At 27.4% G+C, this 17,705-nt stretch overlaps 2 protein-coding genes across 13 annotated transcripts in view; both read left to right on the top strand.

Moving 5' to 3' along the window:
* Positions 1 to 9,443, top strand: part of LOC122577614 — a 41,981-nt gene extending 32,538 nt beyond the window's left edge. For 9 of the 11 annotated variants that reach the window (XM_043749013.1, XM_043749015.1, XM_043749022.1 and 6 more), the window contains 2 exons: positions 96 to 569; positions 723 to 9,443. In XM_043749013.1, coding sequence (XP_043604948.1) covers positions 96 to 569; positions 723 to 794 — 546 coding nt within the window. In that variant the 3' untranslated portion in view covers positions 795 to 9,443. The remainder of the gene's footprint in view (positions 1 to 95; positions 570 to 722) is intronic. The other 2 variants (XM_043749020.1, XM_043749019.1) reach the window with 1 other exon arrangement.
* Positions 9,444 to 11,512: 2,069 nt separating this feature from the next.
* LOC122577695 (CLK4-associating serine/arginine rich protein-like) lies at positions 11,513 to 16,827 on the top strand. 2 transcript variants are annotated; one of them, XM_043749172.1, is made up of 14 exons: positions 11,514 to 11,788; positions 12,133 to 12,230; positions 12,551 to 12,726; positions 12,800 to 13,015; positions 13,092 to 13,267; positions 13,383 to 13,456; positions 13,578 to 13,919; positions 14,041 to 14,454; positions 14,522 to 14,632; positions 14,713 to 14,761; positions 15,911 to 15,974; positions 16,046 to 16,151; positions 16,243 to 16,503; positions 16,589 to 16,827. In XM_043749172.1, the coding sequence occupies exons 1-14, from the start codon at positions 11,657 to 11,659 to the stop codon at positions 16,605 to 16,607; spliced, it is 2,238 nt and encodes a 745-aa protein (XP_043605107.1). In that variant the 5' UTR covers positions 11,514 to 11,656; the 3' UTR covers positions 16,608 to 16,827. The 2 variants fall into 2 exon arrangements, with proteins under 2 accessions (XP_043605108.1, XP_043605107.1); XM_043749173.1 differs by lacking the exons at positions 16,243 to 16,503; positions 16,589 to 16,827 and having other exon boundaries at positions 11,513 to 11,788; positions 14,713 to 14,765.
* The last annotated feature ends 878 nt before the right edge of the window (positions 16,828 to 17,705 follow it).

The raw sequence follows: 17,705 nt of genomic DNA, 5'->3' as shown, positions 1-17,705 counted from the left end.
ATAAAAGACTATTCATTAAAGAGACTAAGTAAAATAGTAATTACTTATGATTTTTTGATTGAAATTAACAAATTTGTATCATTGAACATTTACAGGTTGTGGTACCAAAGGCGAAAGGCGAAATTTTGGGTGTAGTAATTGTTGAATCTGGATGGGGTTCTATGCTACCGACAGTTGTAATTGCAAATTTGGCACCAGCTGGAGCGGCTGCTCGTTGCGGACAATTAAATATTGGTGATCAGATAATAGCCATCAATGGTGTTTCATTAGTTGGCTTGCCTCTCTCCACTTGTCAGACTTACATCAAGAATTCCAAAAATCAGACAGTCGTCAAGCTAACTGTCGTTCCGTGCGCGCCAGTAGTCGAGGTCAAAATCAAAAGACCTGACACAAAATATCAATTAGGATTTAGTGTACAGAATGGAGTAATATGTAGTCTACTAAGAGGCGGTATCGCTGAAAGAGGAGGTGTTCGAGTGGGTCATAGGATTATCGAAATTAACAATCAAAGCGTCGTCGCCGTGCCCCACGAGAAGATCGTCAATCTTCTTGCCACATCCGTCGGCGAAGTATGTATCACCTTTCTCTTTTTTAATTTATTCCTATCCTCAAAGACATTCACTTTCATAACTTGCAAGTTATTGTATTATATTGGAAGTTACATTTGTATTTAAAATAATTGTTATTGTAATACGCTTCTTACCAATTGTATTTTATTTCAGATATTAATGAAAACGATGCCCACGTCGATGTTTAGGCTACTAACTGGCCAGGAATCTCCAGTGTACATATAAGCGTTTGATTGCCTGGCTGATATGCGTAGTGAACAGACAATACATCCGCCATCCACTACCATATTATTCAATACTCTACTCTCTGTACAGATTTATTCTACGCAAATTGCTTTGTGTTTCGATTCTTGTGAAATTCTATTCGTATATTCTCACCAGCTCCTGCTTAGCAAAGCAACAAAATTTACGTAAACACGTTGCGACAAATATTAATATATTGAATATTTACATAAAGCAAAAAAAATATATATATATACATAATATATACATAAACATTTTATTTATGAATGAGATTCTCTATGTCTGTTTTCCAGTCTAGTATTCGTACAACTATTAAAAAATAATATCCAGATGCTGAAACTACAACCAATTCTTGCAAACCAAAAATACGTTTGATGAATTTTCATCCATACTTCCTCACCATTGTCTAATGTGTTTTTATTTTCTATTGCCTTACAAAATAGTGGAATATTTTATGTATTGGAAAAATTATTTATTATATATGTGGAAAAGGTGTTATTGTATATTTATTTTCAAAGACTGCAATGTAAGCAACTTTTGAAGTAAAAAGCAATAATTGTGTTGCTAGCACTTTATATGTGCATACATTTGTGTATATCTTCATACATTATGTATATTTGTTTTCAACAAGTCTTTACTAAATAATACATTTGTAATGTATATTTATGAGAATATAATTTATTACAAAAAGGAAATGATAAGTAGATTGACATTTATATTTACAGAAGCTCTTTTTGTAAAACAAATGCAGAGAGGAAGACAAAAAATTGAGTAATTAAATTCCATGTATTCAAACACAATGAATACAGAAATAATATATGTTGCGAAATCAGCATCGAGAATCGCATTCCACGCGCGATAAGAAAAGCGAAATATGCAGTGCACACGATTATACATAGCACAAAGCTCTTTACCACCGTTTAGAGCAGGGCTGGAACTCTCTGTACATTACATAGTTAACGACGGAGTATGTTTCTGGAAGGGCCTTCATATATTTTGTTGGCTTCATGTTAAATTACATCGTTTATTTAGTCTTTTCTATCCGCGAGTTACAATTCTTTTAGTTTTTTAATTTTTACTAATATTAAGATCTACTGTCTACTACATAATGTTTCGAATACGACGTGTCGCGATAAATATCACGGTAGTTATACTGAAGAGTACTCCGTGTAATATTTTATTACATCAACAAAATTTTTGTTTACAGTGATCTTTTTTAGAACTATATCTTTTTTGATAAAGGAATACTTTTGGTTGTTGTTAACAATTACTTTGATCAAATCAAATTGCTAATACCAAGTATTATTGATACATAGAAAGAAATTTAATATTCAACGTTGTATGGGCATCGAGATGTACTATCGAAAATTCTGTACTTCTTTCTTTGTTAAAATTATTATACCGAACATTATAACACTAAATATACTTTAACAAAGTGTCTTTCCATAATGTTGTATTCTAAATTTAAATTTACTTACGCTTTGATAATTATTGTAAGATAAAAAAAACTTCAACAACAAAATTTCACGTTAGGAAATACAAAAATATTTTTCTGTGTATCGATACCATAATACAGGAAATATGAATAATTGTTTTTAGAATTTTACTTCTAAATTTTAAGTTTAAGATTTCGTTTAACAATTGAACATAACACTCTATGAATTGCTATTGGAGTAAATATATGATCAACAAAACAACATCTGTATGTAACATATTGCGTAAAAATGAACGCACTTATTTTTATTACTGATGGATGATGATATTTTAATGTCGTCAGTCGTAACCGACTTACATGGTGCAATATTACTCCATCATTTTTTCACAATTAATGTAATCAAGTGAGAACAATCTTATTAATTATACAAGCATTTACAGTTATCACGATTGAAACATGATCTTATTAAACTATTTAGAAGATACTCTTTACTTATCGAATATAAATTAACTTAACAGAGAAAAACGTTTTAATCTCGATTTTATGTAATATTGCGACTGAAAAATTATTAACATTTACAAATGGTAACTAAATAATATTAACATGGAGAGGAGTTCTCTTCTATGTAAATACCGCGCATCAGCACCCATTGAGTTCCATCAACATTTTGCTGGAAGCTTTCCACTTCAACTAACGACAGATACGCGATATGCAAATCTTAAGATTTCTAATGAAAGTTTGATAAAATTTCAATGCCAAAGTACATTAAATAACTATATTAAATATGATATGTCAGATCGCATGATTTTCTTAACTATTCATCATGATATGTACGTAATAATAATTTTCCTTTTTAATATCAAATTTCAATTCATAATAATTTCTGTCTTCTAAATAAACTTTCATAGAAAGTCAAGCTTAATATTTGTAAAAGATTACAAGTGAAATTACGAAAAAAAAGCTTAAATTACTTTTGTTCTTTATGTAAACAACAATACCAAATTCATGATAGAGATTCCTCGTTATTTTGTTGCTTTTATATTTTTATTATCTCAAGGAAAATATCTTCTTTTTTCTGTTTTACAATAGGATTGTGTTTTCTTCATTTTTGTATCTAGTACTACTTCCAGATCCTCTTATTTCCATTTTTATTACTTTATTATTAAGACATTGAGAAATTAAAATAATTCATGTATGTATATAGGTACCTCAAGATTGATTAAAACTTAATATTTGCTTCAGAAAGAAACTATCTAAATAATATGCCATCGTTTAATAAATTCATAATATAAGAAATACATCAACTGCGACATTTTTTGCATACTATTAATAAAATTCTCGATTAAATTTCCTTTTAATTAGAGTAAATTAAGTGCAAAATTACGTACTTCTCGCAAAAAGAATTCTTCCAAATTTTTTACCATATTAATGTTTTCTCTTCTCTTTTTATTTTCTCCTCTTCATAATTATTTGAATTGCAATGATTATATGGCACTATATTTATAATTTTCCATAACAAAATATTTAAAAAATGATTAAAGCAATCTTATTTTGTTGCATAGCTATTCCGTGTATTCCAAAGATGATATAGGTAAAAATAAATATATTTTACAAAATGATGCAACCTTGAAGTATCTATGTTATAGAATACATTTTATTATTTATTGAATCTTTGTTTTATCACAAACAAAGAAAAAATCACGATAGAACATCTTTCAAGTGTAGAAAGGAAATCAAAAAGAAAAGCGATTACAAAGGAAAGAGTGAATGTGAGAGAAAGTAATTGAAACGGATAATAATTTCGCCGCTTAAAGAATTATATGATTTTACAAATCCTATTTAAACCAGTTTGTTGTAATATCAAATAATATGTACAAAAATGTAGTTTATACTAATTTTATTTTGTCTGCATTTAATCAGTGCCATTTATAATGCCCTGGAATTGAACTTTTTTATGTTTTATTACATATACAAAAGTTATGTTTTAGTAAATAAAAATATGCGCATGCTTGTGTAACGGATCTGAGTGGAAAATTCTACCATTTTAATTCTAATAGAATGATTTGACAATTTTTCGTTGGGACACTATTTGAAATGAATGACAAACAACGTTTTAATTTAAAACTTCAATTTAATATTGTCGAATGCACACAAAAATACAGCACATTTTTAAAGATAGTTATAGGAACATTGCTGCAACCAAAGAAATTATGTTTCTCAACGCATAAAAATTTAATAAATCAAATAAAAATGCTTATATACATATAATGCAACAGTTTTGTGTAAATTTGTTAAAATTTATTTAAATTTAAGTATATGTCTCTATCAAGAAATACAATTCTATCAAACAGTATACTGGTATAAAAAGTTGATTTCTTCCATTTTGTCTAATACCTTATAATTCAGTTCTATAAAGATTCTTCAAAATTACTGTCATCATTTCCGTCGGGAAATATGCTTCATTTATTAAAGCAAAAGTCTATAATGATAAATCCACATACACCAATGTACACTTTGCAGTAAACTGATATAATTTATATTTCTTATATCACACATATAATATATACATATATATATATTATGTGTGCGCGCGCGCGCACGTATGTGCGTGTGTGAAAAAACGCAATGCGAAATTTCATATCTTTTTTTTTACAATTGAAATTGCGCATTTCGGACAAGATATATACATACATAATTATCCTTTTTCTCCGAAACGCACAATTTCAATTGTAAAAAATACATTAAATTTTGCATTGCGCTTTTTTTCAATTCCTTATTCTATATCGAACGTAAACACATGAATTCATGATAATTTATGATTAATCGAAAACATGGATAAATGTAAAAGTTTTTCGAAATTTATTTTTTTAGAGAAGAAACGTCTTTAAAACAAGATTAGTAATAATAATAATTCCTACAAATAATATATATTTTATTTTTATATAAATTTCTTTTAATGGAGAATATTTTCGCAGAATCGTTTATTGTCGTCAAGAACTTCAATTTAAGTTCAACTGTGCATTCATAGTGGACATATTATATAAATTATAATTTTATATTTGTATGTTTATTTCAAAATTATACAATCCTATGTACGATAACAAATCTGGTTTTAATTATTAATATCTGGTTATTTATATATTCCGCATTTCAGTTGAAGTGATTTACGCTTTTTGGAATTGCATTTAAAAAGTGAGAAAGAACTTACAAATATACGCAAATACATTTTGTATAATATAAATCCACTCGATACGTTTCCCAAGAAATACTATTTTTGATCGCAGACGATTAATGCTGCTGTTTATAATCTATTTAATGCAAGATAATTTACATTTATTTATTCACCCATTTTTTATCATTCAGAAATCATTATTGCTTTTGCTTCACAAGGTTTTTACTGCATATCTGCATAATATAGATATTTTAAATAAATGGAAATCACTTTAAATCCAATACAGTGAATAGAATAGCGATACCTATTAGAAATATATGAATTAAAAAAGATGTTAATTCGTTCAGTAAAAACTTACATTGTTCGCACGTTGAATGTTACTTGATTTATACGAGATAGGTACATATGAGGTGGTTGAGAAAAGTTCATTACGCATAATGTACCAACTCCAAAATAACAAATAATATTTCCTAACAACATTAATGTACTTTGGAATGTTTATTACTTAATAATAAATAATATTTCATTAATATCATTATTATAATACGTATGTAATATTTATAACAGTTACTTCTTTTATATTTTCGATCCTAAATTGTAATTATTCAATTGAAAAGATTATTTATATGATACTTTACACATGCACATTTTATTATTTCTGCTAATGTCCAAACGTATTCTCAATACTTTTTTTATACATTTACTATATTTTCAGAAAAGGTTACATTTCTTGCAATATTTCTGATGCAAAAATCTTATTTCATTTCGTAAATCACGAATGTGTCTTAATCATTCTTTTAATTTATTTTATATAAATATCAAGACAAGAAACGCTTTGTTCTATAATATGAGGAAAATGATAGAGATAATCAACGTGTCAACAATTGCAATTTCAATATATTGCATTTTTTATAATTATGTTTACTTTCAATCAAACTATCTTTCTATTATATAGATTTAACATACGCGTACTATTATACACGTACTATTTTTCTATGTATGCGGTTTTTTCTTTAGATTATTTTATATCTACTTGCCATGATAGCTGATATCTAATTATACATGTCGTGCAGATACGTTGTTTTATTGCTATTTTAAAACAGTCCTTTTTCGCCTCATATTTTACGACTAGATACAATAACGATATAAATTTTATACCATGAAGGATTTATTTATACATTTAATCCTTATGGGTGCTTTCATAGAATTATAGAAAAAGCAAGTCTTAAATAAATTCCGAAAGTTCATATTCGATTGTAAAAAAACGTAAGCAGCGTGTTGCACATCGCATATCACATTAAATGTATACACACATATAATATTGAACAACACGCGTTTCCCTTCATCAGAAAATCCTGTCAAACTCTTTCGGACGATTATGTTCATAAAATGAACACAATCGTTTACATATAGTATTATGTACTTCTTTTTTATTCTCTTACTTAGATACCATTCATAAAACATCTACTCTAAGTAAACTCTAAATAAGTTTCTTTTAGATCTTTGGTACTTTTCTGTCATTTTATAATTTACATTTTAATTATTTGAAAATATAAAAAATCTTACATCGTATAACTTTGTTACTTTCAACCGAAAGCTTTTTCATTACTTATGAAATATTTAATATCATTTTTTATCTGCAAATTCACTGTATGAACAGGTATATTTCTAAAACGTACCATAAAATAGCGCCTTATACAAAGTGTTGTACGTATATCGACGAAGTTTTCGGGAAAAAGGGAAACGATAAAATGTTCTTTTGAGTTATGTGGAGACTGCGCCCGGAAACGTTGACACAAATTTAGAATACAAATGTCCTATGTATAAAAAAGAAATGAATTTTGGCATGGAAATTTTTATCCATATATTTGGTAAACAAAGGAATGATACGAATAAAATATATGGGATCAAACATGTTTATATTGGGTGGCCGAAATTTATCTAGTCATTACGCTAATTGTAAGAGTAAGATAAAACATGCATATGTACTTGTATACATATGTACGCATATAAATACGTATATATGCAGAAATCGATACAAATATAAATATAAATATAAATATAAAAATGAATGCAAATATAAATATGAATACAAATATAAATACATACATATATATGTGTGTGTGTGTATATATAGATAGATAGATAGATAGATAGATATAAAGATAAAAATAAAATAAAATATACAGCCACCGTGAACCACCCTGACTGAATGTGTCTGTTTAGCATATTTTAATAACATTAGCAAAATAACATTATTGTCGATCTGACCTTGCGTGGTTGTTGATAGAACATTTTTTTTTCAAGCAGTAAAGTTAATGAAGTTTTTATTAGTTGAATGTATCCCTGCATTTACTTTTGTTATGCGTTGGAAAGTTGTGAAGCATATTCGTAAAGAAAATTCTAAAAGTGTAATATCAATACAAAATATCACATTTCATTGCATAACATGTGTTAAACGTATAAGAAACATACGCGGTATTGAAAATGTTATAGCATACTGTTAATCACAGAATATATTTAACATAATTACTTAAAAAAAAAAATTTTTTAAAGAATTATATCAACGCAAAGAACTGTTATAAATTAGAAAAGTAAACTATACGGAATTTCTTATGACTGCTTGTGCAGTAAGGACTACAGACATATACATATGCATATATAAATATATAGGTATACATATAGTATATATATATATATATATACTACATATATACACGTATGAAACCGCAAAGATTTGCAACGCGAGTTACTAGGTATACATATTACTCTAATGTACACGTGAAAGTAATCGCTTCTCGACAAATTGTTTAAAGAGCTTCGATACATTGAATCGAATAATTCGTATAAGAAAAAAAATTCAATGAAAATTCAAGAGATTGTCTTTTTATTATGCTTTTTTCATTCATCATAAATGAAGAGTTTCGTCGATTTAAAATTTAAAATGATTGTTATGCAAATAAACTTACATATGTAGAACATATTCCAATAAAAATGCTCATACTATAGCAAATAATAAACATTCATGTGTTCGAAAAACAAACAGTTTATATTCGAAAGAATTGAAAAAAATATTTTTAATTCACAATAAATAATGTGATGATGTCCGAAAATTACTTGTATTGACGAAAAAAAGGAAGAAAGAAACGCGTTGAAGAACGAAAATGAATAACAGATAAATAATTTATAGATTTTATATAAAATTAAAGACTTAAATTTTTGTCGAAAATATCCGTAAGTGAAAAGTAAAAAGTAAAAAAGAAAACAACGAGTTTTTATTTACCGAAATATAGTTAGATCTTATCGGCTAATATTACACATGTAAAAGGTGTTATGGTTAATAATTATATCATGGAAAACGTAAATTCTAAACGTGAAATAAAAGTTCATATTTATTAATTTTTGATTCGTTATTTGAACGTAATTAGATTTTATTGTATTCCTTTTCTTTATATCAATAAAGAACAGATGAGCCTGATGCATCAATTTTAGCTAAATTAAGCGAGCATACATATACATTTGAATATATTAATGTTTCATTAAAGCAGTTTAATGTTAATATTGAAACAGAAAAAATGTATAAGTTGTCATAAAAATAGCCAATTTAGGTTAGTATAAATATACTTTTGATGTAAGTTAATATTAATTTTAAGGGAAGTTTTGTATAGAAAGGGGAAAGTCAATTTTGAGAGAGGAAATGTTAATTTAATAATGATCACTAATCGGGTAAAGTCAGTGCAAACGATAGACACAACATTACCTTAAACAAATCATATTGGTAAGATGATCTAAACACAACCATTTGTAATGTCGATACGATAAGTGATAAAATATATCTTATACATAAATAGAGCTTGCGCTATAGCTTCATCAGTCATGAAACATGCTACAAAATATTATGACTGTCTTTATCAATGTTTGTGGATGTATTATAAGTTATAAATTATAAGTAAGCTATTAAATGTGTACATCGTAATATTATACTAGTCCATATTAAGATAATAAAATGTAATTTTGAATTCAAATCCTAAATGTATCTTGATTATTATATTATATGTTTATATCTTGTTTCTTATTAATTTCGTACTTCATACCAATTAAAAAGACACTTTTGAATAATTGGGAATATGCAAAATATTTCAGTTTCTTTTTCTCAAAATAACAGAAGCATATTTCTATATCCCTATGAGTAAAAATAAGAAAAATATATCATATAAACATATGTAGATTGTAGATTCACACCATGAAATATGGACATGCATTTATGATTCACCTTGTATATGTATACAAAGTGTTCATCGCAACAGTCACCACCGTTTTTCAATTTCTTTCGTTAATCTGATAAAGAACTGTTTTAAATAAAAATAAGTCAAATAAGTTTCAATAACAAATTACAATAATAGAAATAGTTAAAAAGGTTTTTATTCAATAAAAAATGAAAACCACCATAACGTGTTTAAATGACACTAGATATACATACATATGATTGTTTGTGTTTATTGTGATAAATTCATCGGTGTCATGCACATTTGCTTTCTTTCAATAAGATGTTAAAAAAGTCAACCTATTAAATTCCCTTATCAACACGTAAATTAAACAGAAAATTATCCAGTAATACCTTCTAGCTAAATGTAAATCTACTTGTTATTGTCACAATAAATGCATTCTGAACTTATTAATATTAGAACATCTACCTATTATAGCAACAATATCATTTTTCAATTTCCAGAAAGATTGATGTAGTGAGAGTAGAAGATATACATGCGATGCAGTAGATGCATATGTACTTACATATGTAGGTGAATACTTACAAGGAACCTTATATTATATTTTAATAATTTTCTTAAGAAGTTATTGAAGAAAAGTAAATATGCGTGACATCATTGAATTTTTCTCGATACATGCCACCTTTAATATTCGATAAGAAAAATTATATGATACCATTTAGGAATGTTAAAGTGACCTTGAATTTTTATTGAATAAAAAAATTTTTTGATAGTGTTTACTGCAATTTGCTACCATCTAAGTACTGACTAACTTTTACCCGAAATATTTTTTCATCAGATTAGCAAAAAGGGCTAAAATGTCGTGGCAAACGTTACAATAAATACCCTGTATTGTAAATGTAAGGTAAATAAGATTTCATCGCCAATTTTAAAATAATTTGAATATAATATCTAGCTAAATAAATTAAAGCAGGAGAATACTGTAATGGCCCGAATAATCACGGTATTTTCGGGAATTCTTCCAGACAAACAGCTCAACTAAATCTATTTATTACTCATTATAGTTAATAGGCTATACATATAAGTATATATGTAGAAGTGAGTGAGCAACAATTTTTAGCGATTTTCATCAACCTATTTCTTGTATACTTTTCCTCCAAATGTGCGTTACAGAAAAATAAAAAAGAGAATTGAAATTGCTGAATTGCTAAAAATCAAATAGCTTAAAAGTAAAATAATATACTAAACAGTTGCGATAAGAGAAGTTATAAATTGCATACCTTGCGTAAAAACTAACTTTCAGAATAAATGAAAATCTCTTCTGTGCGAACGCCTGCCTTCGTATGAAGTTTAAAGTCGCTAAAATTACCATTACATCATTTCATTCAAATATTATAAGGAAAAAGACTTTTTTTATTTTTAAATGAGTTTAAAAATTTAAATTTTGATCAATCTGTTATAGCAAATACGTACTTCACTATGCACCGTTCAGACGTTTTTTGGTATGTATCTCATGTATTACACGTATATACTATTTTACTATTATATTGCTATGTTATATATGTATATATTTATATTTATATATGCATCAATATTATATAAAATATATTATATACATATAATAGTTCAATATAATAAAATAGATTTATGATAATATAATCCAATGCTTGTAGGATTTTAATTTAAATTAAGACTTTAACATATTATGTAATTAAAATTTGTACCGTAGGCATTGGATATTGCATTTTAAGAAATGCAACCACATACAACGAAAACAGTCACAGTGCAAAGAAATTTTAGCTGATTTCCAACCTATCACCAATGTAGTAACGTTGAATCGCCTCTCTAGTAGAATCATATTTTCTGGATAAAGAATAGCGCTTGTAAAATGCAATATGTCCACCTCTCAGGGGAAGAGTCTAATTAATAACTTTTTGGATTCCTTATATAAAAGTGTTAACATGAAAGTTCCTTTTTAATTTAGTAGTTTGTGAATTATTTGATATGTACAATGAGTTTTTCCGTAAAAAAGACAGGTGGTAGAATGTGGCATGAAGCACGAAAACAGGAAAAGAAAATTCGCGGAATGCTGGTAGATTATCGTCGTAGAGCTGAACGTCGACGAGACTATTATGAGAAAATTGTAAGAAAACAAATTAAATAACGATATTTATGTAAATTTTATTGAAATTATAAAACTTAACATTATTCCTTTTGTCATGAGTCCAAAATTTTTATTTTCCTTTTATTATTAAGTTAACCTTAAACTCATTCCTAAGTCTATTATAGATACATTATATCTGTTCTATGATTATTAATAGTCGCTTAAAGATATAAATTCTGGAAATTACACATTTCACTTTCACATCGAGTTCACATCATTTCACATCGCGCAATTATATGCATGTATACATTATATATTATAATATACATGTCATACATGAAATATGTTCCATTTTATTATGCACACATTTAAATTTTCTTTAGAAATCAGATCCTACTCAATTTTTGCAACTTCATGGAAGACCTTGCAAAATACATTTGGATCCAGCAATTGCTACTGCTGGTGACAGTCCTGCAAATATGTAAGTCTTTGTGTTATTAATCTGTTATTACACCTGTTGTCAAAACATCACTTCATCTTATAAATAAATTTTAATGCATATAATTGTTTAATTGTTAATATCATCATTTGTATATTTTCATGCATATGTGTTATTATATATATAAAATTGTGATATATTTTGACATGAATATAGGAATTATACATGAAAAAATATTTTATATATTAAACAGAAGAATTAATTGAACATTTAATGAATTATGTTAAAAAACAAAATACTTGAAAATTTTATCATATAACAAGATATAAATTCTGTCTGCAAAATGTATGTTATATTGATAGGATGCCCTGGCAAGGAAATGAAGACAATCTTATTGACCGATTTGATGTACGTGCTCATCTTGATTGGATACCAGAAGCACCAGATTCTATTGATGTAGATATTGCTCTCACTAGTGAAGACAGACATATCAATTATGAACGTTATCGTATTATTGTTCAAAACGAATTTTTAGGAGGTGGGAGATTTATTTAAAATCTACATTTTATTTTTATTTAAAATTATTTGATAAATAATAGTCTTCAATGTAGTAACGGAAGAAAAATTTTTACACCAAATACATTTGGAAGAACAATTTGGTTCATCAACAAAGTTAGATTCTGCTAGGGATAAGAAGAAATCATCTAATAGTGTTGCGATTGGATATAATTATGAAACAGAAGAACCAATAACTGAAACAGTAAAATCATTGGATACTGTTATATCTGATGAAAAAGCAGACGATGAAGACAGTGATATAGATCTAGGTATAACTTATATTCTATAAATAATTATTATAGTATTTTGTCTTATATATTATAAATATTTAATTTTTCTTTCTAGATATTTGTGTAGATGTATCTCAAATAGAGCCATCACAAGCACATGAAATGAACTTAGTAGCTCAAAAATATGGGCTTTTAGGCGCTGATTATTTTAGTTTTTTAACACAAGATTTTGAAGAAGCTGAAACATTGAGACAAGCACGAAAACAAGAAGAAGAAAAAGCTATGTACTCGGTAAAATATAAAATTAAACTAAATATATTTTTTGATTATATAACATGACTAAAGTTATTAATTACATATTACTAATTATATTATTATATATACATTTAATTAATTCACATCTCAGGGTAGAAGATCACGTAGAGAAAGACGTGCATTTAGAGAAAAAAAGATGATTGGTCGAGTTATGAGTCCACCTAGGTAGTCACTTTTATATTATAATTTTAATACACTTATTACTATAGTAATAAGTTTAAGTACTTAATTAGTTAGTCCTTATTATCAGAAATATATTTATAATATTTTACATTTTGCTTATTAGTTATGCAGCGAGGGAAAGTCCTGAATACAATCCCTATAGAAAATCTTCATCCAAATCTCGCTCGAGATCTGTTTCGCCTATAAACACTGGACAAATAACTTATATTACAAGTTTTGGCGGTGAAGAAGAGACTCATGGAAGTTCGTCTCATGTCACTTCTTCCAACTCGAAAAAAGTCAATTACTCTCATCTTAGACGTAGAAGATCAGACAGTCCAACACTTAATGAACGTACAATTAATAGAAAACTTTCAAAATCAAGATCTAGGAGTTGCTCTCGATCTGTTAATAAATCTAAATCGTACAGAAACCGTGATAGGAAACGAAGTGCGTCGAGAACTAGGTACGTTCATCGATATTTACATACATATAAGGATATTTGTATATATAATGTATAAATATATATGTATATTTTTTATATTATATATATTTACTTATGCTACTAATTGATATATAATTTTTAGATCAAGAAGAACACGTTCGAGACATAGAAAAATCACAAGATCGCGAACAAGAAGTCGTTCAAGGCGATCACGAACTCGAAGTGAATCGAGATCTCGATATAGAAGTTTTACTAGATCTCGTTCGCGCACCATTTCAAGGTCTAGATCTAGATCCCGCTCTCGTCCAAAAAGATCTAGAAGTTCATCTTCAAGCAGTATATCCAGATCAAAGTCAAGATCGAGATCAAGATCTAAGTCACATAACAGAAGTCACTCAAGAGATAGTTATCGTCGAAGACATTATTCTCCATCGAAATCAGTATCTAAATCTCGATCCAGAACTAAATCTCAATCTAGATCTAGATCAAGATCAAGAAGTCAATCCAGATGCAAACGGTCTCGTAGTGTCGAAAATAAAGTGCCAGCACTGCCAAGGTATGATATATCTTGTAATAAATATGAAACTTTTAGTATGTTTATTACTTTTTAATTATGATATTAGATATTACGGCCGACGTGGGAAATCATCAAGTTTGGAATTAGAATTATCAGATAACGAAGAAAAAGTCTCTCCGGCAGCATCGAAACTAACGGTTACTAATATCACGAACATGTAAATTTAATATTAATTATATTACACTACAAATTTAAAACTAGCTTTAAGAAGTCTTTTAATTAATTTAAATATTTCAGGAACAAGCCAAAAGCAGGGTTAAGTACAAATTCTGGTGGCGGACACAAAGTCAGTAAGAACCATAACGCTTACTTAGTCACTTAAAGCACAGAGAATAAAAGACAGTATATACTCTTTATATAACTATCCTCTCGACGAAGAACTTCAACAAGTGCTACTTGTTTTCATTCTGTTAGATAATACAAGGCGTTTAAATCACGTTCTTTGTATTTCACATTTAATCAATTCATTTCGGGTTCTTAATACATGTCCAGTGGGAGAAAGACACGAAGAATTTGATTTAATAGCTCTATTAATGAAATTTCTCAGAAATTATTTCTGTGAAATTTTCATTTTTATTATTGACGTTATCAGAATGAAAACATCGAATTTTTTATGGTTTAATATATTTGTTTCGTAGACGTAGTAATACAAAAGAGTCTTCAGTATAGGATATATTTGATACCAATATCTTAATATGTAATAGCATAATAAATTTTTTAAAATTTTAATATAAGCTTCACTATATATGTAATATATCTTAAACTGGATAAGTGGATAACTTAATATGGAACTTTATACTATTTAATAGCATATACAGAGTGTTTAAAAAACCATTCAATATGTCTATGTTACATGGGATACATCATACTGATTAAAATAAATTTAGTAAATATAGGTTGAAAGCTCAACCGTTTCCGAGAAAAAAAATACTCTTTTATGTTAGCATTATGATAAATGACAGAAGAATCTGGTTTACTTGTCGGATAATTCGACAGCGATCTGGAATTTTTGAGAGAGAGTTTGCGACTCTGCAAGAGAAAATGTCAATTGTCTATAGAAATTGAAGGAAAACATGTGGAACGCCCTCTATAAATATTAAGAATCCAATATTTACTTTTCGAACTATATTTACTAAGATTATTTTACTCAGTATGGTATATCCTATGTACCACATATATATTGAATGGTTTTTCTGAACATCCTATATATAAATATAAGATTTCCTCGAAATTTTCATTTATTTAAAATCATTAATGAACTACTTGTACCAAAAAGTTTAAATATTTCGAGTAAAATAAAAAAAGTGTAATAGCTAATATTCTTTGATGTCACAAAATTTATATTAAAATTTTAGAAATATTTTATACTTTGCTATACATATCAGAAAAAAATTGTAGTAATTGTAAACAGACTTTTAAGAGTTACATTTTTCAGTCACTGAAGATCACACCCCAGGAACGGCTTAAGAAGAAGATGCAAGCTTTATTAAATAGACAGTGTAAGCAAAATTTATAAAAACTTTTATAACAAACGTAGTTTTAGTATAATATAATTATATTTATATTTTAGATAAAGCTGATAAAAAAGCCGAGCAACTTAGAATTGAAAAAATGGAACAGCAAAGGCAAGATCGAGAAGATGAAATTCGGGAAATGTCTTTGAAGTTACGTAGAAAGTATGCTATTATCTCCATTCTACATATTCTTTATATTTAATTTAATATTACTTATCTTCTATCATTATTATTTTGGTTTAACAATTTTTAGACAAAGAGAACGAAGACATCGTTATGAAGGTCATAGTTCTGATTCACATTCCTCTGTGTCGCGTACACCAAGCCCTGGTCGTAGTCCACGAATTGTCCGTCGAGAAAGGAAAGATAGGGATGTGAGGGATTTCGAACACGATCGTGAACGGGAAAGAGATAGAGAACGAGACAGACGGGATGATCGAGAGAAGTTTAGAAGTGAATCTCGTAGGAGATACAGAGATTCTCCACTTCGTTCTTTAAGTCCAAGAAATAGCCGGTAAAATTGCAAATGATCTTCATAGTACATTGAATTAAAATTAAGATGGTCTTCCAATACGTTTCATTAACGTTTATTCTTTTAGGGGCCTAGTCGATTATTGACGAAAAAGCATGCGGTTAATCTTCCATTTGATGGGCTTAAAATTTTATTAGATACTTCCTGTATTGCATTCCTTTCATAAAATGCTATGAATGCTCTAAGAAATGCGATAAAGAAAGATACAAAGCATATGATATGACTATAATTTACAATTATCCTTCAACCATTAATTAATATTGTTTAATCTTATATTATAAAAATAAATACAGTTGTTTATTTATATCTTATTATTATTATCATTATTATTCAGCAGGAACTTTATATCTCTCTGTTACAATTAAATATTATTATCTAAATCTAAATAAAATTAAGTAATAATTTCAATATGTTTCAATTTCATTTATATAACTTTGATTTTAAAATGTTTGCCACTTTTTAAACATTTATATTATGAAACTACTTTAGCGTATAAAGTATTTTAATAAAATATTTTTAATTTCTAAAAAAAGTGCATAAAACTAATTTTTTAATTTTAGTAAATATAACTGGAAGATACATATATATGTATTAGTTTTTATAACAAAAATTCATTTTTCTTAAAAATTTAATAAGTTTATAATTGTTTGTATTTAACGCTATAATACTAAATAAAAGTGTTTTTTATTTAATTGCTACAATTTTAGCAGTTAAAAATTTTATGAATATATATACAATAACTTCAATTTCAATAAAATGATATAATTGAAAAGTTTATATATTTTAAGTACCATTATTAATCTTCGGAAATATAATAAAGTACTAGAATTATTTATTAATAATATTTGTACCATTTAAATTGCACATTTCCCTCTTTTTGTTCAATGTGGTAAGTATAATATATGTATTTACATCTAGGTGTAAACTACTGGCATAGTCATATAAACAAATTTTGACATTCTTATATCGAAAGTATTGACGAAATCGTCCGTCTTTTGAATGGAAAAGATCAAGATGGAGGTCAAAGAAAGGTCTTGTTCTGCGCATGCGTAATACGTATATACATATACATACATAGATACTATGAATATTTCAAACCAGAAATGAGTAGTAATTTTTGTTCGAACAGGGCAGATTCATACTTACACTCTATTTATCTCTCTAGCTCGCAGAACAAGACCTTT

This window comes from Bombus pyrosoma, linkage group LG2 (assembly GCF_014825855.1).
Source record: "Bombus pyrosoma isolate SC7728 linkage group LG2, ASM1482585v1, whole genome shotgun sequence".
In the NCBI taxonomy this organism is placed as follows: Eukaryota; Metazoa; Arthropoda; class Insecta; order Hymenoptera; family Apidae; genus Bombus; species Bombus pyrosoma.
This window is presented reverse-complemented; position numbering and strand designations above follow the sequence as displayed.